The sequence below is a fragment of the Macrotis lagotis genome, chromosome 2 (genome assembly GCF_037893015.1).
Source record: "Macrotis lagotis isolate mMagLag1 chromosome 2, bilby.v1.9.chrom.fasta, whole genome shotgun sequence".
Taxonomy (NCBI): domain Eukaryota; kingdom Metazoa; phylum Chordata; class Mammalia; order Peramelemorphia; family Peramelidae; genus Macrotis; species Macrotis lagotis.
Genome location: NC_133659.1, coordinates 169,006,493 through 169,032,243, shown reverse-complemented (window position 1 = coordinate 169,032,243; position 25,751 = coordinate 169,006,493). Strand labels below are relative to the sequence as shown.

The following is a 25,751-nucleotide window of genomic DNA, read 5'->3' as shown; positions in this document are numbered from 1 at the left end:
ACTTGCTCAGAATTCATTCTTTGCTTAGATCTGGGGTTAACTTTCTGTTTTTTTTTTTTAATTTTATTTTTATGTTAACCCAGTACAGAGCACAGGGGTACAAAGTCTCAGAGGGGCAGAGTGCTACAATCCCCCCCGCCCCCCATTTTGACATATGTGCCTCATCTCCCTATGTCACTGAGAGTTGAAGCAGGTTCATTTTATGTTTTTGTTCCTGAGGCTTTAGGTCTGACACTTGATAAGGAGAAACATCTAATCTTTTCCTAGTCAGTTGTCTCTCTCCCTGAGAGGAGAGATGTGAAGAAGTGGTGAAAGGCTTATCTCTATCCATGGGTAGTGAGCCTGTTGAGGACACAGCACTGCCAGTTCCTCATCTGCCATTTTCTTTGGAGAATGAAGATTCTGGAAGTGCTCCACTTTGCTAGGACAAGTAAGGGTATGGATTTCTTAGAACCCAGAAAGGAAATTTCTTTTTTTTTTATAAGAGATAGCAAAATTACATAATAAAATAATGTGTGTGTGTGTGTGTGTGTGTGTGTGTGTGTGTGTGTGTGTCTGTGTTTTAATGAAAAGTAATATAGTCTTTGGTCCTTGTTCAAACTCCACAATTCTTTCTCTGGATACAGATGGTATTCTCCATCGCAGATACCCCAAGATTGTGCCTGATTGTTGCACTGATAGAATAAGCAAGTCCATTAAGGTTGATCATCACCCCCATGTTGCTTTTAGGGTGTTCTTCTGGTTCTACTCATCTTGCTCAGCATCAGTTCATGCAAATCCTGCCAGGTGTCCCTGAATTCTCATCCCTCCTGGTTTCTAATAGAATAATAATATTCTAGGATATACATATACCACAGTTTATTAAGCCATTCCCCAAATGAAAGACATTCACTCAATTTCCAATTCTTTGTCACCACAAGCAGGGTTGCTATGAATATTTTTGTACAAGTGATGTTTTTACCCTTTTTTTCATAATCTCTTCAGGGTATAGACCCAGTAGTGGTATTGCTGGATCAAAGAGTATGACATTTTTGTTGCCTTTTGGGTGTAATTCCAAATTACTCTCCAGAAAGGTTGGCTGAGTTCATAGCTCCACCAACAATGTATTAGTGTCCCAGATTTCCCATATCCCTCAGAAAGGAAATTTCTTGGGCTTCTTGGGGCTCCTCTCCCCCAAAGCTAATTCAGTTTTGTAATCAGACCAGGAGCTTGGGGTTAATGGGATAGCATATAGATAGGCTGGGGTAGGAGCCAAAAGGAAGATGAAGCTGACAACCTATGTCTCTTATATGAATGGGTGGGCAAACCCATTGGGGATTATTGACTGCCTTGATTCACATCTTCCTAGGATTCCCACCTTACCTATGTCCCAGGAATTTCCAAACCATGAGATATGGAAAATTGGGGCCATTGGGAGAGAAATAGGATACTAGGGGAAGATACTTTTAGATTAAGTTTATTATGAGTTCCTCATTCTGATGCCAGGTACACTATGTGGAAAGGAAGGACAGAGTTAGTGCTACCAGAAATTCTGAGAGCACAGCATTTAAAAGGAGATGCCCTTTGGTAGTATGGAAGTTATGATAGATTGGAAGCTAAAATGGACTGTTTGTAGTAGATCTGGGCAGGGAGGTAATAATAGACTTTGGCACTAATAGGATTCTTGTTCTTTTCATCACCAATAAGTAATTAATTTTGGATGCTACTTCAGAAGGAGGGGGTTAAACAGAGATGGAGATAAAGAAGAACCAATCTTTTGCTATATCTATTGCCCTTCTCTTCCATCTTGTGTAGGACCTTTCTTTTTCTGGATATGAATAGCAGCTGGAGAAGGGGTTAGGGCAGGATGTAATACAGACATTTTTTTTTTAATTTTTATTTTTTTTTAAGGCAATGGGGTTAAGTGACTTGCTCAAGGTCACACAGCTAGGCAATTAAGTGTCTGAGGCTGGATTTGAACTCAGGTCCTCCTGACTATAGGGCCAGCGCTCTATCCACTGTGCCACCTAGCTGCCTCCAAACATCTCAGGTCTTCATTTGCAAGTTACCACCCAGTTTCCTTGCTTGTTAGTTTTTTTTGTAAAAAATACATTTAAGTGAAGGGTGGGGAAGAAAATGCTATGAGACTCCATGAATAGAGATTAGTAGTTGGGGCCTGGAATGCTCAGGTTAAAATACCATATCTGACATTTTAAAAAAATGTGGGAAAAGTAAATCTCCCTTTTCCCCATCCACTACTTTCAATGATTTTAAAAAGACTTGGGAGGAAAAACATTTACTAAAAATACCCATAGTTGTCACAGTCCCCTACTCCTCCCTCAGCACTCTTAAGGCTCATTCAATTTTAGCTTGGACGTCCAACTTGAACATATTCCTGACTGAGCTTCTCCTTCCCCCCGCCCTTGCTCCTTACCTGCAGGTGAATGTGTTGGCTGTCAGTGTCTGTACCCGGGAGGCATACCAGTCCATGAGGGAAAGGAGTGTAGATGATGGACATATCATCAATATCAACAGGTGAATGGTGGAAATGGATGATAATGTAGGAATAGTTCAGTGCCACTGTTTTGCAGTGTCAGCAGCAGTATTTTTATAGCATTGATATGAATAAGATGGGGGGGGCAGAGTTTCTGAGCCAGTCATAATCTGGAAAGGTTTCCTTCCTCAGAGTAGACTCTCAGAGCTGCTCAGATGATAAGAAGAATTAAGAGGGATCATGGTAGTAGTGATTGGATTTAGAAGATCTGGGTTCAGATCCTAACTTTACTAACTGTGTAACCCCAGGCAAGTCACCTAACCACTCACCTTAGATTTTTGGTTTCCTCATCTGTAAAATGAGAGGGTTGCAGTTTCCCGAGGGGCCCAGTGATAGAAGATAATTTATGAATTTGGATGGGGAAAAAATTACATCTTTGTTTTCACTAGTATCTAATGAAAATTTAACATTCCCTTCAATTATTTAAAAATATTCTGCAAAGTGGTCAGTTAAACAAGTTAAGAATCCCTGGGCTGAATCGAAATCCTATGATCTTATGAATGGCCATTGATGGGGAAGCATATTTCAGCGATAGTTCAAAGAGAGGTAAAGGGAATAGTGAGCAAATTCAGAAGATTGGGAGACAGCAGATAAGCACAGGCCCGGCCCCCGTGTCAGCCCTCCCCGGCCGGCAGGCGGCGCTGTGGCTCCGCTGGCTGCGCCCCCAGCTGGCCACCGGGGACCCGGCTCGCGGGCCGCTCACGTGGCTCCCACGAGCCGCCCGCGTGGTGTGGCGGAGCCGCGGGGCCGGGCCCGCACTCGCGGAGCGCGCGGGCATGTGGCGGCTCCCGGCTGGCCTCGGGGCGCCGGCGCGGCGCGCTCTCGACGTTGTCCCCGCGCGTCCGCGCTCCGCGCACAGCCGTCCGCCGGGGAGGCCCCCCTGGAAGCCGGGCCCCCGGCCCGCGGGCCGCCCGGGCGGCGCGGAGCTGCAGCGCCTCCGGGAGGACGAGCTGCCCCCGGCCCCGCGGCGGGAGGTGCTGTTCGGGCTGGCGCCCTGCGCCCTGGCGCTGCGGGCCGCCCGGCGCTCGGTGGCGCGGCTGCTGCTCCTGGAGGCCGCCGCGGGGGCGCGGGCAGGGCTGGCGGGCGCGGCCCGGGCCCGGGGCGTCCCGGTGCAGCTGCGGCGGCGGCGGGAGCTGGACGCCCTGTGTCGGGGCCAGGTGCACCAGGGCGTGTGCATGGAGGTCTCCCCGCTGCTCCCCACAGCCTGGCCGGGGGGGCCGGGGGGGCCCGGGGCGCCGGGGGGGCCCGGGGCGCCCGGGGGGCGGCGCCTGTGGCTGCTCCTGGAGCGGATCCAAGACCCCCGCAACCTGGGCGCCGTGCTGCGCAGCGCCCACTTCCTGGGCGTGGACAAGGTCCTCACCAGCCGGACAGACAGGTAGCGCCCCCGAGTGAGGCGTGGGGGAGGGGCCGGCGGCGGGGGGGCTTGGAGTAGAGAGCCGGGTCACCCCCGCCGCACCCCGACCCCCGTCAGGAACCTTCTCCTTACGGGCCGGGACCCCGAGGCGGGGCAGCGAGGGAAGCCTCCCCTGCCCTGCGCCGGGCCCGCCCGAGGCCCCGAAACGGCGCCCGGCAGACAGCCGCGGTGCCGAATGGTAGTTTCTTTCCCAAAATCCAACCCCGGACGCCCCGGCCCAGCATCCAGGCGCCGCGGACCCGTGCCGGCGCTCACCCCTGCTTGCTGAGTCTCGCTGACTTTGCATTTTGCAGTTGCCCCTTGACCCCTGTGGTCAGCAAGGCCAGTGCCGGAGCCATGGAGGTGATGGAGGTCTTTGCCACGGATGACCTTCCCGGCCTGCTGCGGGTAATTAGTAGCGGGGGAGTGGGGCCCCTCCCAAAGGCTGCCTTGTAGGTGGAACCCCTCCCATTCAGGTGTGAGCGCCCCCAGGTACTGACGCTTCTTGTTCCCCTTCTTTTCTGTCTGACTCTTAGTTGATTATCTAGCTCTCACTAGGGGGATGGGGAGCAGAGAAGCTGACAGATTGTAAGGTTGTCTGTCATTCCTGCGTTTCATTCTAGAACCAGGTACATCTACCAGTCTAATGTTATGGGTTTGGGATTCTTATCATTATTCCCAGAGGGAGCAGGAACCCATGCCCCTGGAGCTCTGGCTAAAGAGGGACCCATACTGTAGAGCCTGCCTCTCTCTCTCTCTCTCTCTCTCTCTCTCTCTGTTCAATTTTATTTTATTCAGTTCAGTTCAATGCAACAAGTATGTATTAAGCTCCTACTATATTCCAGGGCACTAAGGATGCAAAAAAATTTTTCGGAATTATATTTAGGAGACAACCAGGTGGCAGATTGGATAGAGCACCAACCCTGGAGTCAAGAGGACCCAAGTTCAAATCAAGCTTCAGACAATAATTACCTAATTGTGTGACCTTTAGGCATGTCACTTAACCCCCTTCCTCATTGCCTTGCAAAAAAAGAAATTATATTTAGTTTTTTGTCATCTCTTTATTTTTGTTACTTTTTGAGTTCCAAGTTATCTTTTCAATCCTCTCTATGTATAGGTGTGTGTGTATATATATATATGTATAATGTATGTATATGTCTAGATATGTATTTCTCCATGTATAGGATACTCCCACGTACAAGATGTACCTTATTTTTGGGACCCAAAATTTGAAAAAAAAAAAGTATTACATAAAGTTATTGAACTCAAGATTTATTCATCATGAAATTCAAGGACCTTCTTACTCAATAGCTTTCAGGCATCTTTTGGGCAAGTCTGGTACATGGACTCATGCTTACTCCATTCTGTTTCATAAACCCAAAGCACCAATTGTGTCCTCCTTGGAAAATCAGTCATTTCCTTTTCATCAGTCTCCTGCTGAATCATCTTTGTGGACACAGGAATTCCAGTGTCCCTTCACTCTTCATCCATCTCTTCTATTCGCTCTCTTAAGTAAGGCCATTTTACTAACTTGCCTCTCATGGCCTTCTGCTGTGGGCTTTTCAGTCGGGTTTCTTTTTCCAAATGCCAGTCTTGGATTGTTTTCTCAGTTGAAGGAGGATCAAACTTACATTCAGCAGCACCATTCACTTTTGCAAACTGGCTCACTTTGAACTTGAACTCAGTATTGTACGAAAATCTTTTCTGAGTCATTTCTGGGCAGAACCTGGTAAAAAGTAACCTAATATACCAGTAACAAATTTGAAACAATGAGTGCAAAGACAACAAGCACAAAAGTTTTTAGACTCCAATTTTTTTGGAAAAGGGTGTGCCTTATACATCAGGAAATACCATATATACCTGTGTATATGTGTGTATATATGTACATATACACAAACATATATATATATATATATATATATATATATATATATATATATATAACAATTCAATACATACTTCCATATATTCTTTCTCTGGAAGAAGATAGCATTTTTCTTCATAAATCTTTTGTAGTTGACTTGAATGTTCATATTAAGTGGTAGCTTAGTCATTCACAATTATTCTTTGAAAAGTATTGCTGCTACTGTTATAATATTTTCTTGGTTCTGCTTGTTTTACTCTTCATTATTTCATGTAAGTCTTTCCATATTTTTCTGAAATCAACCTGTTCACCATTTCTGATAGCACAGTAATATTCCATCACAAATATATACAACTTATTCAACCGTCAGACCTAATAATGGAATTCTGGGTCAAAGGGTATATGCACAGTTCTATAATTCTTTGGACATAATTCCAAATTGTTCTCTAAAATAGATCAGTTCTACCATGTATATTAGCATCCCAGTTTTCCCATCCCTCCTCCAAAATTTGTCATTTTCCCTTCTGTATTTTAGGCAATCTTATAGACCTTTTAATAAAGGTGGTTTTGTATTTTTCTCATCAGTGATTTAGAGCATTTTTTCATAGGACTAGCTATACCTTTGATTTCTTCTTCCAAAAACTGCTCATAGACCTTGGATAGTCTTGTGGCTGTCTTAAACTAGAACAGTACTTGACATTGGGAAGAAATCAAACTGATTAACACCTTTGTCTCAATTTTTGTTTCTGTGTTTTTCCCTGTGTCTCTCTTGCTGGCCACTTGGAGGCAATGTTGTCCCATATTTAGCACCCCTTTTTTTCCATGCGGCAGTGAAGAGCTACTGTTTCAGAATAGGGATACAGGGAAGGGATCCATTGCATGTGATGAGGGAAATGGTAGAGAAGGATTCAGAAAAATCTCTTGCCTAATCTTCCTTAGATTCCAGGAACCTTGCAGCATTATTCTTTGCTTATAACCTGTTTGTTTTCACACACACACCTGCTGTAGGCCCCCTTATTTTTCTCTTTTTGTATATTTCTACTCCTAGGACATAAACTTCTTGAGAGTAGGGACTGTTTTTATTTTTTCTTTCTATTCCTTTTCCCTTAATAGAAGACCTTTAATAAATGCTTTGAATTAATTAAATGGTATTATGGATAAAGTCTGGTGAATCAGGAAATCACATTGTTCTTTTTTCCCTTGCCAGGATAAAATTGGACAGGGTTGGCTTGTTGCTGGAACCATGGGCTGCCCAGGACAGGGTATTACTCAGTGCTCTGACATCCCCATCATCAGTTGTCTAGACTTCCTCTGGGACCGATCTACTGTCCTGGTGTTAGGTAGGTGACAGGAGTCCAGTTACAAATGAGATGCCTGTTTCATTTCCCTGTTCTTTCATTGTATCCCTTCCTTGCTGTACCTGGTTTGGGGGGAGTTTTTTGAATGTTATTTTATTTTATTTTATTTTTTCCAATTACATGCAAAGATAATTTTTTAATATTCACATTTTAGTAAGCTTTTGAGTTCCACATTTTCTACCTTCTCTATCTCCTCTATGTGGCAGCAAAAAATATGATATAGGTTAAACATTATACCTGTTTTCCAGAGCTCAAGTTGTGGGCAGTACTGACTCTTCTGCCCTATCTCTTCCTTAGGGAATGAAGGTTCTGGGCTATCCCATGAAGTCAGAAGCTTGTGCCATATTATGCTAACCATCCCAACTGGGCAGAAGCTCATCCCAGAAGTGGAGTCCTTGAATGTCTCTGTGGCTGCAGGTAAGGGTTCTCTTATCTCTTTTCTTTTCCCTTCTCTGTAAATAAAAACAGCCCCTTCCCTCTCTTACCTCTTTTCTCCACCTTCTGTTTCCTCCCTTCCCTTCCCTTCCTTTCTCCTCCCCTCTTCTCTTGTCTTTTCTTATCTTCTCCAATTTTTCCCTTTCCCTTTCTTCTTTTTCCAATACAATCATTGTCCTATTTATGTTGAACAGGGATACTTCTCTATTCCATCATCAGCCAGAGAAAGGGACAGGAAGACTTGCTTAAGAAGGAAACAAGTGCTGTTGCTCGTGGCTCTCTAGAATCCTCAGCTTCTTCTGAAGCTCCTGAACCTAGAGCCAACCAAGATCCAAGGGTATGGATTCCACCAGAGAATACCGAGCCTAGGTGACTAGATATTTCTCTAATACCTCTTGTCCCTCAGATTCCTCATCTGTAAAATGGAGATAATGATAGATGGGGATAATGGTAGCACTTCCCATGAAAGGTCTGTAAAAGAATGAAAAGAAATATTTTTGACATGGTTTGTAAACTTTAAAGTAAAAGAATGAAAAGAAATATTTTTGACATGGTTTGTAAACTTTAAAGTACTGTATAAATGTGAGCTGTTTTTATACCGGTATGTCTGTGGGTAGTGGTGATAGACAGAATAGAGAGGTTTATAGGGGAAGAATTTGTTAATGATTGGTCAATTTACCTGACAATAGGATACAGTTGGACTTGGGGGTTAAGGTAGACCCCAATTTGAATTCTGTTTCAAATACAGCTGCACAAGTGACTTCACTTCTTGAGAGAGATAAAGTTTCCTCATATGAAAAAAAGGAGATTATAATAATGGCACCTACCTCTCAGGGTTGTCACAAGACTCAAATGAGATCATGTAGCATGTTAAAACATGCTTAACATTATTATTATTATCAGCATAATCCTTAAACCCAGGGGATAGGGTTAGAGGATGGCAAATTTAGTATTAGAAGAGTCCTCAGAAGCTGTCTTAGCTATTCCATCCATCTATTGATGGGAAGATTGAGTCCCAGAGAGGGTAGGTGATCTACTGAAGATCTCAGGGCCTAAAAGGCAAGCATAGAAAGAAGAATGACTTCTGCTGTATAGCAGGAACACTGACAGACAGTGTCAGAAATAGAAGAGACCGTTTAATCTTTTTTTTTTTTTTTTGGCAAGGCAAATGGGGTTAAGTGGCTTGCCCAAGGCCACGATTTGAACCCAGGTACTCCTGACTCCAAGGCCGGTGCTTTATCCACTATGCCACCTAGCCGCCCCCAAAATGCCCCTTTCTTTAATTCTTTTTTTTTGCAAGGTAAATGGGGTTAAGTGGCTTGCCCAAGGCCACATAGCTAGGTAATTATTAAGTGTCTGAGACCAGATTTGAACCCAGGTACTCCTGACTCGAAGGCCGAGTGCTTTATCCACTACGCCACCTAGCCGCCCCGAGACCATTTAATCTTAACAGGATTTTACAGAAGAAGAAACTGAGACCCAGAGAGATAAAGAAAGTCATACAGCTTGTTTGTAACAGAGTCAGGACTAGAGCTCTCAGTCTCCCAGCTCCTGTGTTTTACTCTGATATGGTACCGCACTGCAGAGCCTAACCCACTGAACATCCTCCATGGAGACCTAAGTAGAATTGACTGGAGGCCCTTTGTCTCCTCTTCCTACTATTTTCTAAGAACCCAAAAGGCTGCCATTGAGAGGTCTTAGCTTGTAGTTCACTCTTTATTTTTTTCCCTTATTTTTAAATGTATTTAAAATTATTTTATGTTACTAATAGTTTCCAATGTGCTATATCCCTCCAAAAGAACTCTTGTGACCAACAGAAACAATTACCAAAACTGTGTTATACAAAGTATTTCCTCAGAGTGACATACATTTCTTTATTAGCCCCTGGTATCAAGATTGATCACTTCATTAATCTGAAATCTAGTATTTCTTAGTATTGGGGGTCAGTATATATGTTCCCCCCCTTTTGCTCTTTTTTTCACTCAGTATCAGTTCATAATTGTTCATAATCAGTTCGAATTGAACTTTTCTTGTGGCACAAGAGATTCCATTTCAACTGATAAAATATATTTAGTTTATTCTAGATCTGACTTTTCTTTGAAAATTTGGATTCTTTCTCCTTTGGGGGAGGGGGGAAGGAACTGGAAGTCTCTATACTACATCTCCTTCTCAATCATCTCTCCTATTCCCCAAATGACATGTTGGGGCATTCAGTCTGGGACTTGCTGTCCTGGGTCCATTTTTCTTCATTTCCATAAACTGTCTTATCTTTCTATAAAGAGGAGAAACCTTGTTTTCTCTTTTTTACTTTTGGAAAATTTTATATTTTTTGTAATCCAATCTTATTTTTTATTCCAAATTCTCCCTCCTCCCTTCTCCTCCATTTTTGAGAAGGTAAGAACAACAAAACCCATTTCAAATATGTATAGTTATACAAGACTAGTTCCTGCATTAGCCATGTCCAAAAAAGCAAAAAAGAAAATATGCTTTCATGGATGTCTGATGACTTGATGTTTAGGTGCCTGGCTCCCTCAGGGCTTGTCCATGCATCCTTGTATATCCCCAGATGGTGAGCCAGGGAGAAGAGGAAGGACTATGAGTTTTGTTGGTTGGTCTCATTAGAATGGAGAGAATCCAGAGGCTTTGACAGAATCAACTGGGGTTTCTGAGAATTGTTCATGAGACCAGGCTATATTTCCATTAGGTGGCACCCTTGTTCTTTAGTAGACCTGTGCTCTCACTGAAGGCTTTCAGCTAGATTGTGGATGCTTGTGACCCCTCCTGGTTTTGGGGGGTGCATAGAGTAAATCTCTCAAGCCAGGATAACCTAAAAATACCTGGTATCAGAATTGTGGAGATCATAACATCTCATAGACATGGACCTTGCCCAGGTCATTTAGTCTAACATTTTAATTTATTTTTTTTCTGTATTGTTTTTATTCTAAACTTAAATACATGAAAATGTATTTTTAATCTAAATGTAAACTTATGAAACAGGAAAGGATTATACATGCAACTGAATTTTATTTAGAACTTGCTTTTATTTTTAAATTTTTTTTATTTTGTTAAATACTTCCTTAGTTACATATAAAAAATTGTTAACATTCATTTTTTTGAATTTTGTGTTGCAGTTTTCTCTCTCCCCTCCCTCCTTTAAGCAATTTGATATAAATTATATGTGTGAACTCATAGTGCTTGTTTTTAAAGTATATAATAAATCCGACTTATAACTTTCAGAGCTGTCCTACTTGTGTGTTTGTTTCTGTATTGGGATGGGAAGGAATCCTAACCTTAATCCAAATAAGAAAAGGAAAAACTTTTGTAACAAATATGCAGTCAAGCAAAACAAGTCTCCACATTGACTGTGTCTGAAATTATATACCTTAGTTCTATATCTTTCCATCACCTTTCAGTCAGAAGTTGGATAGCATGTTTCATCACTATCTCATGGAATCTTGGTTGGTTTTTGCATTTATCAGAGTCCTGAGGTCTTAAAGTTGTTTGTCTTTTCAGTGTTGTTATTATATTAATTGTTTTCATTCTACTCACTCCACTCTGCATCAGTGAAGTCTTCCTAGGTTTCTTTAAAACTGTCCTTTTCATTTCTTAAAGAATAACAATATCACATCTTCATATACCATAATTTATTAATGGGCAAGCTTTTAATTTCCAGTTCTTTGCTATAAGGAAAAAGGACAATAAATATTTTTGCTCAGATAGGTGCTTTTCCTCTTTCTTCAATCTCTTTGGGAGTAGAGGCCCAGTAAGATGGCAATGAGGCAATAAAGTGGAGAGAGCCTGGAGCCTGGAATAAGGAGTATCTGAGTTCAAATCTGAGCTCAGACACTAGCTTTGTCACCCTGGGCCTTTTAACCTCTACTTGCCTCAGTTTCCTCATCTGTAAAGTGGTAATGATACTAATAATAGCACCTTCCTCTCATGATTGTCTTGTGAATCAAATGAAACAATGATAAAGCACTTTGCCTAGCACAGAGTTAGTTATAATTATTAATTGCTAACTCATTTTATAGATGAACAAATTAAGGACAAAGAAGTTCAGTGATTTTCCCAAGGTGACCTAGGTAGCAAATCCTAGATATTTGGACCTAGGACTTCTAATCCAAGTACAGTTCTGGTGCGTGTGTGTGTGTGCGTGTGTGTGTATACACAAAACCAAATGTTCCCTGTTCATCTTGGTTCAAGTTTTACCTCAAAAAAGAATAAAAAGGAAAAGAGAATGAATGAATCTTGATAGCAAGATTCACAAGCAATTCTAGGTATGAAGTTCAACTTTCCAATGGGGTCTATTGGAAGGAAATATGGTTGGAGATGACTCAGTAAATGCTTACTTAATTGTATCCCAGTAAGAGAACTTTGACCCTTGGCCATCCAACATACTCTGATTGGTGTGGGAACATTTTCTGCATCATCACCTGCAATTAGTGACATTCATTTGTACAAAGACAAAAATGAAGTTTTCTCTGCCATCCAGGGATTTTACACAGTCTTACTGGGAAGAAGTAACATGCAGGCTTAAACAAATTATAGGCAAAATAAGAAAAAAGTAATTTCAGGATGGGACACTAGCCACTTGTAGGGATTGGTATCAGCCTTATATAAGAGGTGCACTTGAATTGGGCCATACAAACAGTGGTAGTGAGGTTCCTTCCAGAACTTTAATTATAAGCCCAAGGTAGGGGAGCTGGTATGAAGGACATTCCTTCCCCAGTCCAGTTACATTATGGCATGACTCTGAGAGTCATCTTCTAAGAGTTCTATGCTCCTGACTCATAGACACAACAGCCCATGGTCTCCAACTTCCCAATATCCAGCTTGCAATAGGTTGAAGGACATTGTGGTGGTGGGATGGGATGAGGTATGTACCTTGACAGGGGGCTACAACAATGGAATCCTGAGACTGGATGAGGGGGTTGGAGGATTTTGGGGTTGGCAGGTTGGAATATTGATGAGGAAGAAGCCTGCCCCTCCCCCCCCCCCAAATTTGATTTTGGTGCCCTGATACAGAATCTTTGTTGCCCTACCCTAATAATAGTTCTCATTGCTTCTCTTAGAAAGCTCCCAATTTAAAGAGAGACAATCCTCCTAAACTCAGGGAGAGGCAAGAGACACACTGATGATAATAGACCCTTTCTGGGAAGTGAGGTGATTGTAGTAAAATCTAAAATCCCATTCAGTTCTAGCATTTCCAAAGCATACAAGCATTGATAAAAATGTTTATAGAAAAATTTGCAGATCCAAATTATCCACGTGTGACTTCCCTCTCCATCTTTATTCTCTCCATGTCCAATCAGTTGTCAAGGTCTTTTCAATTTTACTTCCGCATCATGTTTCTTATCCATGCTCTTCTCTTCGCTGACATTTTCTTTCCTCTAGTTAAGGTTATCATTACTCTTGCCTTACTGTTCCTTTTCTGGACCATAATCATCAAATTTTACCATTTAGGTTGTTTCTGAGTTTTTCAACTATATATATATATAATGTTATGAAGATCTTTGTACAGATAGGGTTGGGTTTTTTTTTGTATGTTTGTTTTTGATAACACCTTCAAGACATCTTCCCAATAATGGAATTTACTGAATCAAAAGATGAGATAAGAATTGAAACTGTCAATATATATTACTTAGTGCTCCAAAAAGATTCAACAGATTTGGAATTCTACTAAAAATGAGTGTACAACTTCCCAGCCTTACTTAATGTTCCTTTTAGCTATATACCTTATAATCTATTTTTTTTTTCAGTTACATGTAAAGATAGTTTTCAACATTGATTTTTTGGTAAGATTTAGAGTTTCAAATTTTTCTACCTCCCTCCTTTCCTTTTCCCCTACCCATAACAAGTATTCTGATATGTTATATATGTACAATCATGTTTAACATATTTCCATCTTAGTCATGTTGTAAAAAAAAATCAGAACAAAAGGGGGAAAAGCATGAGAAAAAAACCACATGACACTAATTTTTTTTTAAAGTGAAAACAGGTATACCTTCAGTTGCATTGAGGGCTTCCTCAAACTCAATATTTCATTTTCTTTCTGTCTTCCTTCCAAACCTGCTCTTTTAGAATCCTCACCTTCAAGTGGTCACTACTCTTTGAAATCTTCTTTCATTCCTCTTTATATGCTGTAACTCTTCTTCTTTATATGATCCCCTAATTAGTTCTCAGTAGATATGAATTGCACTCCTCTAACCCTTAGTAGAATACAAGTTCCCCAGTATCCATTGTCTTTCACTAGGAACAGAGAGAGGTTATTGGGTCTGTAATTCCACATATATAGGGAATTCCTAAATGAGGAAACTTCCTGTGTCAGTGCAGGTCAATACCTTCTTTGTAACTTAGGCTCTTAGAGTCAGGGGTCTTTAACTGGGGAATCTATGAACTTTTAAGGGGGGAAAATTACATCTTTATTTTAATTAACCTTTAACTGAACTTTAGCATTTCCTTCAATTATTTAAAAACATCATTCTGAGGTGTCCATAGTCTTATCAACCTGTTATGGTAGACATTTAATAAATACTCATTGAATTAATAGTGAGACATCTGAAGAGATACCCATCAACTGAGGAATGGTTGAACAAATTGAGTAATATGAATATAATGAAATATTATTGTTTGATAAGAAATGATGAGCAGGTAGATTTTGGAAAAACCTGGAAAGACTTACAAGAACTGATGTAGAGTGAAATGACAGAACCAGGAGAACACTGTACATAGTAACAGTAATGGTGATCAGTGATGAATGACTTATCTCTTCTCAGCAATACAATGATCCAAGACGATTCTAAAAACACTTATTATGATAATACCATCCTCATCCAGAGAGAGAATGGTGGAGTCTGAATGCAGACCAGAGCATTCCATTTTCACTTTTTAAAATTTGTTTTTCATTTCTCGTGGTTTTTCTCTTTTGTTCTGATTCTACTTTCACAGCATAAGTAATAAAGGAATATGTTTGTCATGATTGTGCATGTATAACATCCATCAGATCACTTGTCTTGGGGAGGAGGGAGGGAAGCAAGGGAGGAAGAAAATTTTTAAAAACTGTTGAGCTAGGTGGTAGAGTGGATAAAGCACTGGCCCCAGAGTCAAGGGACCTGAGTTCAAATGCAGTCTCAGACACTTAATTGCCTAACCTTGGGCAAGTCACTCCCAATCCCATTGGCTTAAATAAATAAAATTAAAAGAAAAAAAATATTGAAAACTCTCTGGAAAAAATACTATATTAAAAAATAATGAGATTCCATAGATCCAAATAGCTTATAATAGGGAGAGGACCAGACTATGCTGTTCAGTTTGCTGTTTTTATACAGCTCTTTCTTGGCTTTCCCCATATCCCTCCTTTGGATACTAGAAGCTTCTCCAAGGTCCCTACTCTAGTCCTTTTTTACTTCCTCTCTAGTCAATTCCCCTAAGGCAAGAGAGGGGAACCTTTTTTCTGCCAAGGGTTATTTGGATATTTATAACATTATTCAGAGACTACATTTGGTCAAACTTTTAATTCACCCCTAAAAAACCTAAATTTGTTGAATTTCGAATCTCTGCCTATGATTGCCTTGGCAATGCCACACCAATACAGCCCACTGGCTGGAGGTTCCCTGTCCCTGCCCTAAGGGCTAGATAAACCAGAGATCTGTCTGCATCCTAGATCATTAGACTTCCCCTGTGTTATTGACTGCAAATTAGTCACAGGTAAGCTTCTCCTGAATGGAGAATGTGACTCAATTCAACAAACATCTCCTGATAAGTGACTGTGAGGGAAGCCCTGTACTGGAGACTTGGGGTGGGTATGGGGTTAAAAAAAATGAACAACACTGTCCCTGCTTTAAAGGAGTACATATTCAGGTAGAGTTATAAACACATCAATTAGGACAACACAAAACAGACACTGCTCAGTGTCTTAAGAGAGGTGAAAAGGCCTATGGAGGAACAGACTGAATTGGATCTTGAAAGATACTTCAACTGGTGGAACAGGAAGAGTCAGATATTCCAGATGAAGGGGACTAGTCCTATAAGATTGAAATGTATAAAATATCCCAGGAAGAGGCATGGTAAGAAAAAGGTAGACTGGAACTGTATAATAGAAGACCTTGACTGTGAGACTGAAGAAATTTGGTTTTATTTTTGGGACAATGGGGAGCTTATTGATGGTTTTTGCCCTGGGAAAAACAGATTGGGAAGACTTATCTTGCAGTGGTATATGAGATGATTTGGAATGGGTCACCATTCAAAGTAAGGAAGTTGGTTAGGAATTTATTGATGTATAGTAAGGCCAGAAAGAGAAGGAAATAGTTCTATGAAGATGACAACATTTAAGTAATTGTCCTGACTACCATAGAAAAGCATTGAGGAGATCTGTTACTCCACTAGGGACTTCCTTCTGAATTAATGTTATTATTCAGCTGTTCAGTGATCCCATGACCCATAAGCATGCAAGATCCTTCTGTCCTCTGCTATCTCTAGAAGTCTTCCAAGTTCACTTTTGTTGTTCTCATGAAACTACCTATCCATCTCCTGCTTTCCCCTTTTCCTTTTGTCTTCAATATTTTCCAACATGAAGGTCTTTTCCATTATGTGGTCTTTTCATTTTGTGGTCAGAGTATTTAAATGTCAACTTCAGTATTTGAATAGCCTGAAATTAATTTAAGTATTTACTGATTTGACCTCCTTGCTGTCCAAGGGACTCCCAAGAGTCTTCCTCAGCACTACAACTTGAAAGCATCAACTGTGATGCTTGGTTTTCCTTATAGTCCACCTTTCACAACCTGGAAAAAACATAACTTTGACTATACAGATCTTTGTTGGCAAGGTGACATCTCTGCTTTTTAGTATGCTGTCCAGATTTGCTAGAGCTTTTCTTTCCAAGGAGCAAGCATCTTTTAATTTCATGGCTGCGGTTGCTGTTTGCAGTGATCTTTGAGTACAAGAATATAAAATCTGACACTCCTTCCATTTGCCAAGAATTATGGGACTAGTTGCCAAGATCTTAGGTTTTTTTAATGTTATGCTTCAAGCCAACTTTTTTACATTCTCCGTTTTCACCCTAATCAAGAGATTTCTTAATTTCTCTCCATTTCCTGCCATCAGAGTGGTATTATCCACATATCTGAGTTTGTTGAAATTTCTCCTGGCAGTCTTAATTCCAACTTTCGATTCATCTAACCTGGCACTGCATATAAATTAAATAAAGAAGATGATAATAGTCAGTTTTGTTGTACTCTTTTTCTAATCTTAAACCAACTAGTTATTTCATATTCATTTCTAACTATTGCTTCTTGGCCCTCATATAGGTTCCTCAAGAGACAAGAAGATCCAGTACTCCCATCTCTTTGAGGGCTAGCCAAATTTTGTTGATCCACAATGTCAAAGACTTTAGTATAGTCAATGAAGCAGTAGAAGATATTTTTCTGGAATTCCCTTGATTTCTCAATCCTCCAGGGAATGATGGCAATTTGGTCTCTAGTTCCTCTACCTCTTTGAAAACCAGCCTGCACTTCTGGTAATTCTTGATTCACATATTGCTGAAAACTATTATGCATAAATGAGCTTCATTGTTTGGTAATTTGAACTTTCCTTGTCATTGCTCTTCTTTAGGGTTGGGATCTTTTCTAATCCAGTGGCCACTTTTGTAGCCTTATTGTTAGTAGTGATTCTTAAGGCCCATTTGACTTCATTCTCCAGGATGTCTGGCCTTAAATCAGGAACCACATATCCAAGTTAATATGAATCCATAAATGACTATTTTATAATCCTCTAATCCAACAAGTTGAAAATTCATTTAATTGTACTATCTCTATCTCGATGTCTTGTCATCAGGGATAGCTAGAATTGACCTAGACACAATGGTAATCACTGGTGATAAGAAGCTACATATAGGAAATAATTGGAAGAAGAAAGGCACTAGAACTAAGTGGTGGGAAAAGACTACCTATACAAGATGGGATTTTAGCTGCTACTTGGAGGAAGCCAGGAAAGTCAGTAGATAGAAAGGAGGAAGGAGACCATTCTATGCATGGAAGAAAGCCAGAGAAAATGCCCAAAGCTGAAAGATGGAGAGTCTTGTTGGTGGAACAGCAACAAGGACTGTGTCACAAGGAATAAGGTATAAAATGACTAGAAAGGTGGATGGGAGCTATGTAATGAAGGACTTGGAATATCAGACAGAGAATTTTGCAATGAATCTTAGAGGTGAAAAGAGACAATACACTAGAGTGTAGGGTGGCTGACATGGTCAGACCTTCACTTTAGAAAAATCAGTTTGATGGCTACAGTGAAGGAAACCTGAGGTAGGTAGACCCACCATATTGCATTAATCAAGGAATGAAGGGGATGAGGGCCTGGTGGCATTGTCAGGGGAGAGAAGGCAGCATATTAAAGAGGTGTTGCAAAGGTGAAATTTCCAGATCTTAGCAATAGATTGAATATGGTGGGGGGAGATAGTGAGGAGTTCAGGTTTTTGAGCCTGGAGGACTGACAGTATAGTCTTGCCCTGGACAGTAATAGGGAAGATAGGAGTAAGGGGAGGGCTTGAGGAAAGATAATGAGTTCCATCTTGGACATATTAAGAACAGCATGTACAACTTTGTGAGAAAGAAGCGTCAGGAGGAGGAGCTGGTTTTGAGGAAAAGGATGATTATGATTTTGGACATATTAAGTTTGAGATGTTAGTGAGGTGTACCTAGGTGACTCCTTTGAGCCAGGGAAACAGAACCTGAGGATATTGAGGGGAGATTTATTTATAAAAAGGTGATGGTGGTGATGATAATAATAATATTGATAAAATTAAATGATATATCATTTATATAGTGTTTTAAGGCTTACAAAAAAAAACTTGACATGTATTATCACATTTGCTATTCCAAACAGCCGTAGTATTATTCTCATTTTGGAGATGAAAAAACTAAGGGACTCACCTTAAAACTAAGGGACTCACCTTAAGACACAAAGCTAATTATGACTTTGCAGTAGGATTCAAGCACATGTCTTTTGGCTTCAAGCTATAGAAACAGTTAACATTTGTGAAGAATAGAACTTTTGTAGAGAGGAGAGAAGAGAACTGAACTCAGACATGGGGGGGGGGATATTTGCAATGAGAAGATAGGAGGAAGAAGATGCTTTAAAGGAGACAGAAGGTGCATCCAGACAGGCAGAAGTCAGGGCAGTGAGATGGAAACAAAAGAAGAATCTAGTAGGAGTCAGTGGTCAGTAGTACCTGGTGCTGGGAAGGGATCAGGAGGAAAAGGAGAGAGGAAAAAGTGATGGAAGATGTTGATTTTCAGGAAGTCCTTTGAGGGAGATGGTTCTAGCAAGAGATAAGGATTGAAGACATATTATGAGGAGCTGAGAAATAGAAATGAAGATGTTGAGGTCAAAATTATTGTGGCAAGATGGTCCCCAAAGAGGAGATGAGGAAATGCATCCCCCTGCCACTTTTGCCAAAGTAAGAGAGACAAGGAATGTGGAACACTGCATTTACCATTAGTCTTTATTGATATGTGGGTGAGTTTTGCTGAACAGATTCTCCTTCTTACTCCCCTGCACATTTCAAAGGATGACTCCTTTGTAGGATGGGTAGAGAGATGTATTGGGAAATGGTGATAGAATCATAAATCTAGGGTTGGAAGGGACCTCAAAAGCCAGTCATTTTACAGATGAGGAAACTGAGTCAAATAGAGATTATATGATTTATCCATGGTTACTTAGGTAGCTGTCGGGCTCAGTGGATTATGTGATTGACCTAGAGTCAGAAAGACACCAGGTTATTAGCCTTAGTTTCTTCATCTACAAAATGAGCTAAATAAGAAATTTGCTAACGACTCTGTAATCTCTGCCAAGAAAATCCCAGATGAACTTATGGTTGGTGGAACATGATGGAAATGATTGAACAACAGCAACAACAATAACACATTGGTGGTTAAGTGACATAGGTAGGATTTGAACTCAAACCTTCTGTCTCAGAATCAGGGTTAGGATTAGAATGCTGCTGGTAATGTGATGGATGCAATACTGGACTATAGTCAGCATGATCTGAGTTCAAATCCAACCTCAAATGCTTCCTGAATATGTGACCCTAGTCAAGTGACTTAACCTCTCTTTGCCTCAGTTTCCTCATCTGTAAAATGGGAATAATGATAGCACTTGAAATATGAGAATCAAATGAAATAACACAAATAAAGGACTTTGCCAACCTTAAAGTACTGTATAAATACTACACCAAGGATATAGGATCCTAGATTGGGAGAGAAGTTTTTAATTTTATTAATGAGGAAACTGAGTCCTAGAGAGTTTTACATGAGGAATATTGTATATGGCAAAACATCTATGATTTCAATATGGCAGGAACTGGCTGGAGGTGGATCAAAGATTATCTGGGGAGCATTTTAGGCCTAGCTATATTAGGTAACCTGAATAGTCTTGTGATTTCTTACTGAAGAATGAAGGAATACAGAATGGAGGAGAGAGATGATGGGATTTAGCTAGGGTTCATTATTAATTAACAAGGGTAGGTGAGGATTTTGTTGGAATGGATGACTGTGAATTCTGTGGAAATTCAGTGAAGATAGAACAGTGACAATAGGGAAGGTGTAAGGAATTGGTTATCATATTGACACCCATGATTCTCATTTTAATATTAACTTGAGTTGAACAGAAAGGTAAATTTTCTAGCCTTTCATTTCTCCAACTTCCCCTCCCCCTCCCCAATCCTAAAACTCAGAGAATTCTTTTGGGAATTGGGAAATTCTTGCTTTGTAGATGGTATTGTTCAGTCACAGTAGACCAGTGTGAGAGGAGAGCTTCCATGGTTAAAAAGTATTAAAACTTCAAGGTCCTATTATAATTTAATAGTCTTGGTGGTGAAGCACACGTCTCTCTCTTGGCAGAAAGGTGGTGGACTATGGGTGGAAACTGATGCATGCATACACTTTACAGACATGACTGGTGTGTCAATTTGTTTTGCTTAACTGGAGAGTTTGCTTAACATGGAGAGTTCTTTTGGGATTGGGGAGGAGTCACTGAGAAATTAGAGTGATGTTAAAAAATAAATAGCACAAATAAAATATTTAACAAGAAAAATTTTTGTTGGTTGGAACTAGAATTTGCTTGGTATTATACATAAGATTTTCTAATAATAGATTCTGTAAAGCCTCTACTTATCATAGAATTAAAGATTTAGAGATGGAAGATCTTATCTAATCCCCCTTTCATTTTTCAATGTATTTTTATTCCAACATTAACAAACACCAAATAAAATACACATTTTCACATATAGAGAATAGAAGAGAAAAAAGAATTGTATATGAAACTGCAGATTCTATCATTCTTTCCTTTTAAAATATATAATAAGATCTTTCAAAATTGTCAAAATTGTCTTGCTTGTCTGTGAATTTTTGTATTTAAAAATATCTCAATGACCATATTTTCTTTCTTTTTCCTTTTTGGGGATACTCTATCTCTGTCTTCTTTCCATTTCATCCTCATTGAAAAAAGAAAAACGAAAAACAAAGCCCTTATGATAAATATGCATAGTCAAACAAAATAAATTCCCCTAGTGGCAGTGTATGAAAGTGTATGTCTGATTCTGCATCCTGAGTCCACCACCACTCAGTCATGAGATAGGTTAGCTTGCTTCATTATTGGTCTTTTGGAATCGTGGCTGATTATTACATTGATCACAGTTCTCAAGTTTTTTTTCCTTTATAACATCAACTCTCTCAGTTTATAGATGAGGAAACTGAGATCCATAGAAGTCAAAAGATTTGCCCCACATCCTCCAGAGAGCATAAGTTGCATCTTCTGATTTTAAATTCAGGACCACTCCTTTCATTTCATTCCTCTGATTTCTTCCCCAGGAATAGGCAGAAAGTCATCCCAAATGTAAGGGGTCAGAAGGAGGATTGAATTGGAGATGGCATCTCTGGGAACATGCAGCAGAACTTCCCTGCGAATCTCAGGTATAGAAGTTTTAGTTTCAGATGACTAAGCAACCTATAGGGTGGCGTGAAGAGCCAATCAAGGACTCAAAGGAACTTTAGAGGGACTATCCCACCCCCTGGGGGCATCCAAGTAGACTGGATAGTGTGCTGGGCCTGGAAGGAAGTCAGGAAGATTTATCTGCTATATGAAGATGTATAGAGGCAGTGTTGCCTATTGGGTAAAGTAATGGAAGTACTGGGTTTGAATTCTGATTCTTATGTTCTTGGTGACCTGCTTTATGTATTTCTGGCAGCCTCTTGGAATTAGGATTTCTATGAATTGTGGTCTGTGTCAATGATTGTGGATTCTCCACTGCAGCAAAACTTCCCATATATATATATATATATATATATATATATATATATATATATATACACTTGTATGTGCAAATGCATATATTTTCTCTGTTCATGTATTATATTCCTTCCCATAGTATTGTGTCAAGGAATGGTGATTGATTACAATGATTATAATTCGTTCATTCTCATGTGGGAAACTTCCTAAGCCCCAATTCTAAGTCTTGAGTGAGGAGGGCAGCGCCTCCAATTGAGGGAGTCCTGACCTTGTCTTTGCTCAGCCTCTACCAACCATTCTTTGGAGCCTGTTCCTGGACCACCCTGATGGCATTTCCAGAGTGAGGTGGGCATGAACCTGAGCAGAGTGGCCCCCAAAGCGGAGACCTCTTGCTCACTCCCCTCCCATGCAGCCTCCTGCCCCTCTCAGTCTCCTCCTAGCCTCCTCCCCGCTGTTCCCCCCAACAGCCAGGTGGCTGGGATCCCCACAGTTTGTAAAGGCAATCAACCTCTAGGTCTCAGGCTTGCACAGGTGCAATTAACAGCCCCATCTGCTAATCCCTGATTAATGATGTTTACAAATATGCACCCACAGTACTTCCCCCTCACTTCCTGCTCCCACAATCTGTCACAATGCACCCAGGGAGCATTTCCCTCCAGGGCAGAGGACCTCCCCTGTTCCCACCTCCTTGGCATCATCACGTGGACAGAGGGAAGGATGGAGAGCAGGCCAGTCAGTCAAAGGCTGCAAGGTGGCTGCTGCTCAGATCTCTGCTGTTCTTCCTGAAAAGGAAGGGTATTAGCAAATGAGCATGGCCAGAGGGCAGTGCCTCGGCTGGGGAGGGACTCACCCTCCTCCCCTAAAGGAGCTTTGGAGGAGCAAAGGACACTGGAAAGAGAATTGGATTTTTGGAATCAGAAGACCTGGCACTGCCATTCCCTGCCTTTGTGACTTTGGGCCACCACCCTATCCATATAGTGAAGGAGCTGGATGGGAGGGCCTGTCTGAACACTAAATCTCGAATCCAGCAAAGACTTTCAGAGGGATGTTCGATCATACATTAGAACTATAAGGGAATTTAGAGGTTATCTAGTCCAAACCTTTCATGAGGAAACTAAGGCCCAGAGATGGTGTGATAGAGGTAAACATTTGAACTCAGGTATTCTTGACTTAAGATGAAACAAAAAGGCAAGGGTGCCCAGGGGGTGAAACTGGACTGGGTCACAGCATCCTAGGAATAAGGTGGTGGTGGAAAGTTCTTTGGGCAGAGAGTGGAGGAAGAGAAAGAAAGGGAGAAGTAGAGGAGAAGGAGAGAGGGAAGGGAGGGAGAAAAGGAGGAAAGGGGAGGGGAAGGGAGAAGAGAAAGGAGAGGAGAAGAGAAAGAGAAAGAAGGGAGAGAGAAACAGAGGGAGGGGAAAGAGAGAGAGCTAGGAAAAGACAGAGGTAGGGGGAGAGATGGGGGATGGGGAAGGAGATGGAGACAAAAGCAGAGACAGACAGACTGACATGGGGGTCCTGAAGGAGAGAAAGAGACAGAGACCGGGACAGAGAGAGACACAGAGAGGGGGTGGGTGGGGGGAGAGAGGGAGAGGGAGAGGGAGAGAGAGAGAATAATTGGGGGATAGTGACCAGAGAGCTGGAAGGTGGAAGAACAAGCAGAATTAACCCTTCCTAGCCTCTCTTAGGGTAGAGATGGAGTGAGGGGAGAGTTTGAGAGATTCTGTCCCATGGGCTGATCCCTTCATCTGATGGGGCTATCTAGGTCCTCCTCAGGGAACCTGACTGGAGACAACCAGAAACATTCATAGGATCATAAATTTAGAACTGGAAAGGCTCTGAGAGATCATTTAGTCCAAACCTTTTGTGTTACAGATGAAGAAACAGAGTCCCAGAGAAATGAAGTGACTGGGTATCAAGTGGCAAGGCCAGGATTCCAGGACTGTGCTTCAGAATCCTCTTTCCTTCCACTGGTTGGAGCCTTCTATCCACTGTCCCTGGTTAGTTCCATCACAAAGGAGGACACTGAAGTCCAGCCCATGGTGGTTTTTTCTCTCATAACCTAAGGACAGATTGTCCCAGTAAGAATAGCAAGGCCAAAGAGCAAAATAGCTTCCCTGGGATAGTCAGAGAGGGTAGATCTCTGTTCATTAAAGGGGGTTGGGTGTGTGTGTGGGGGGGTATGAGGTGGCACTGTATGATTGAAACTACACCTGTGTCTGACTGTTCACAGCTTCCTGGGCCTCATTATCACTTCCCCAGGTGGTCTCTTATTTTGTTGGGCTGGGGTTGGGGGGTGGAAAGGGGAATCAGCTCTGGAAAGGGGAATAGGCTCTCTGTGGTGTGTATGGGGTGGAGGGGCGACCAGATAAAGGGGCTCCAGAGGAAGTGAGGGGAAAGTGGGTTTTAAGACTCAAGAGGAGGTCTAGAGCCTAATGTGGGTGTGTGCATCAGAGATAGTGGGGTTCTTAATAAGGAAGAGCTGACCAGCTGGGTGAGGTGCACAAACAACCTCTCAAGAAGTTGCCAGGGGGGGACAGAGTATTCGCCAAAAGAGCAGACCACTTCTGCTCTCTTCCCTATTTGGGGGTGCTTTGGATTTGAATTCAATTTGTAGTATAGTGGAAATGGCATTGAACACAAAGTCACTGGACTTGAGCTCATTTCCTAGCCCTACTAATTATTTCTTGTGTGTCTATGGGCAAAATATTTTACTCTGTGAGCCTCAGTGTCCTCATCTGTAAAATAAAAGTCACTGAAAGAGTTTCTGAGTTCCTTTTATTTCTCTGTATCTATCTATCTATCTACTCCATCTACTACCTTTAGATAGCTTCTGAGTTCATGTTAGTTCTATATTCATCTATCCATCCATCCATTTAGCCAATCTCCATCTCTCTATAATTCACCTATTTATCTATCTATTCATTCATCTCTCTATCAAGCACTTAATCAGTTAACTACCTATCAGTTTTCTACCTACCTATTTATATATCTATCAATTCATTGACTTACATATCTATGTCCTTTTATCATCACTTTATCATCTAACTAGTAATCACCTACCTGTCTATCTGTCATGACCCACTTATCTATCATCCATTAATCTCTCTATTTTTTATAATTTACTTAATATCAATCATTTACCTACCTATCCAGCTATCATTTATTATCTACCTTATCTTTCTAGCTACCTATCTTTCATCTACTTACCAAATCATCTAATTTTCTGTCTATCCAATCATCTATCTCTCTCTGTCATTTACCTGTCCACTAATCATCTACTTATCTGTCCATAGATTTCTATCATTTTCTTATCAATTATCTATCTAGGTATCTATCAATCACCTACCCATTTAACTCTCATTTCTTTCATACACCTATTAATCATCCATTTATCTATCTCTCATCCATCCACCCACATCCATCCATCCATCCATCCAATTTATCATCCATCATCTATCTATCATCTATCTATCTATCTATCTATCTATCTATCTATCTATCTATCTATCATCTTCCTACTTACTTACCCTCTTACCTACCTATGATAATCCATTCTCTCTCTCTCTCTCTCTCTCTCTCTCTCTCTCTCTCTCTCTCTCTCTCTCCAATCCTAGCTTTGTTACTCTATACCAATTTGACCTTGGACTTCTCTATCTCTTGATTTTAGTTTCCTCAACAATAAAATTAGTAAGTTGGGCTAGATGATCCTTAAGGTCCCTTCTAGCTCTAACTCCTTTCTAAAGTCAAATAAAACCATAGAATTTTAGATCTAAAGGAGATGTTAGAGATGATGTAGAACAGGGGCTCTTGACCTTTTTCTTATCATGAACTCCTTTGATAGCCTGGTAAAGTCTGAAGAACCCTTCTCAGATGCAAAAAATAAAA

The 25,751-nt window shown here is 41.0% G+C and overlaps 1 protein-coding gene across 4 annotated transcripts; it reads left to right on the top strand.

Moving 5' to 3' along the window:
* Positions 1–3,280: 3,280 nt before the first annotated feature.
* Positions 3,281–23,981, top strand: LOC141513561 (rRNA methyltransferase 1, mitochondrial-like). 4 transcript variants are annotated; one of them, XR_012475821.1, is made up of 7 exons: positions 3,281–3,908; positions 4,241–4,334; positions 6,998–7,130; positions 7,446–7,565; positions 7,778–7,952; positions 21,449–21,550; positions 23,739–23,981. XR_012475821.1 is itself a non-coding variant. In XM_074223511.1 (6 exons), the coding sequence occupies exons 1-6, from the start codon at positions 3,310–3,312 to the stop codon at positions 23,740–23,742; spliced, it is 1,125 nt and encodes a 374-aa protein (XP_074079612.1). In that variant the 5' UTR covers positions 3,281–3,309; the 3' UTR covers positions 23,743–23,981. The 4 variants fall into 4 exon arrangements, 2 of the variants coding, with proteins under 2 accessions (XP_074079612.1, XP_074079613.1); XR_012475822.1 differs by lacking the exon at positions 23,739–23,981 and adding an exon at positions 16,889–17,097 and having other exon boundaries at positions 21,449–21,531; XM_074223511.1 differs by lacking the exon at positions 21,449–21,550.
* Positions 23,982–25,751: the final 1,770 nt, after the last annotated feature.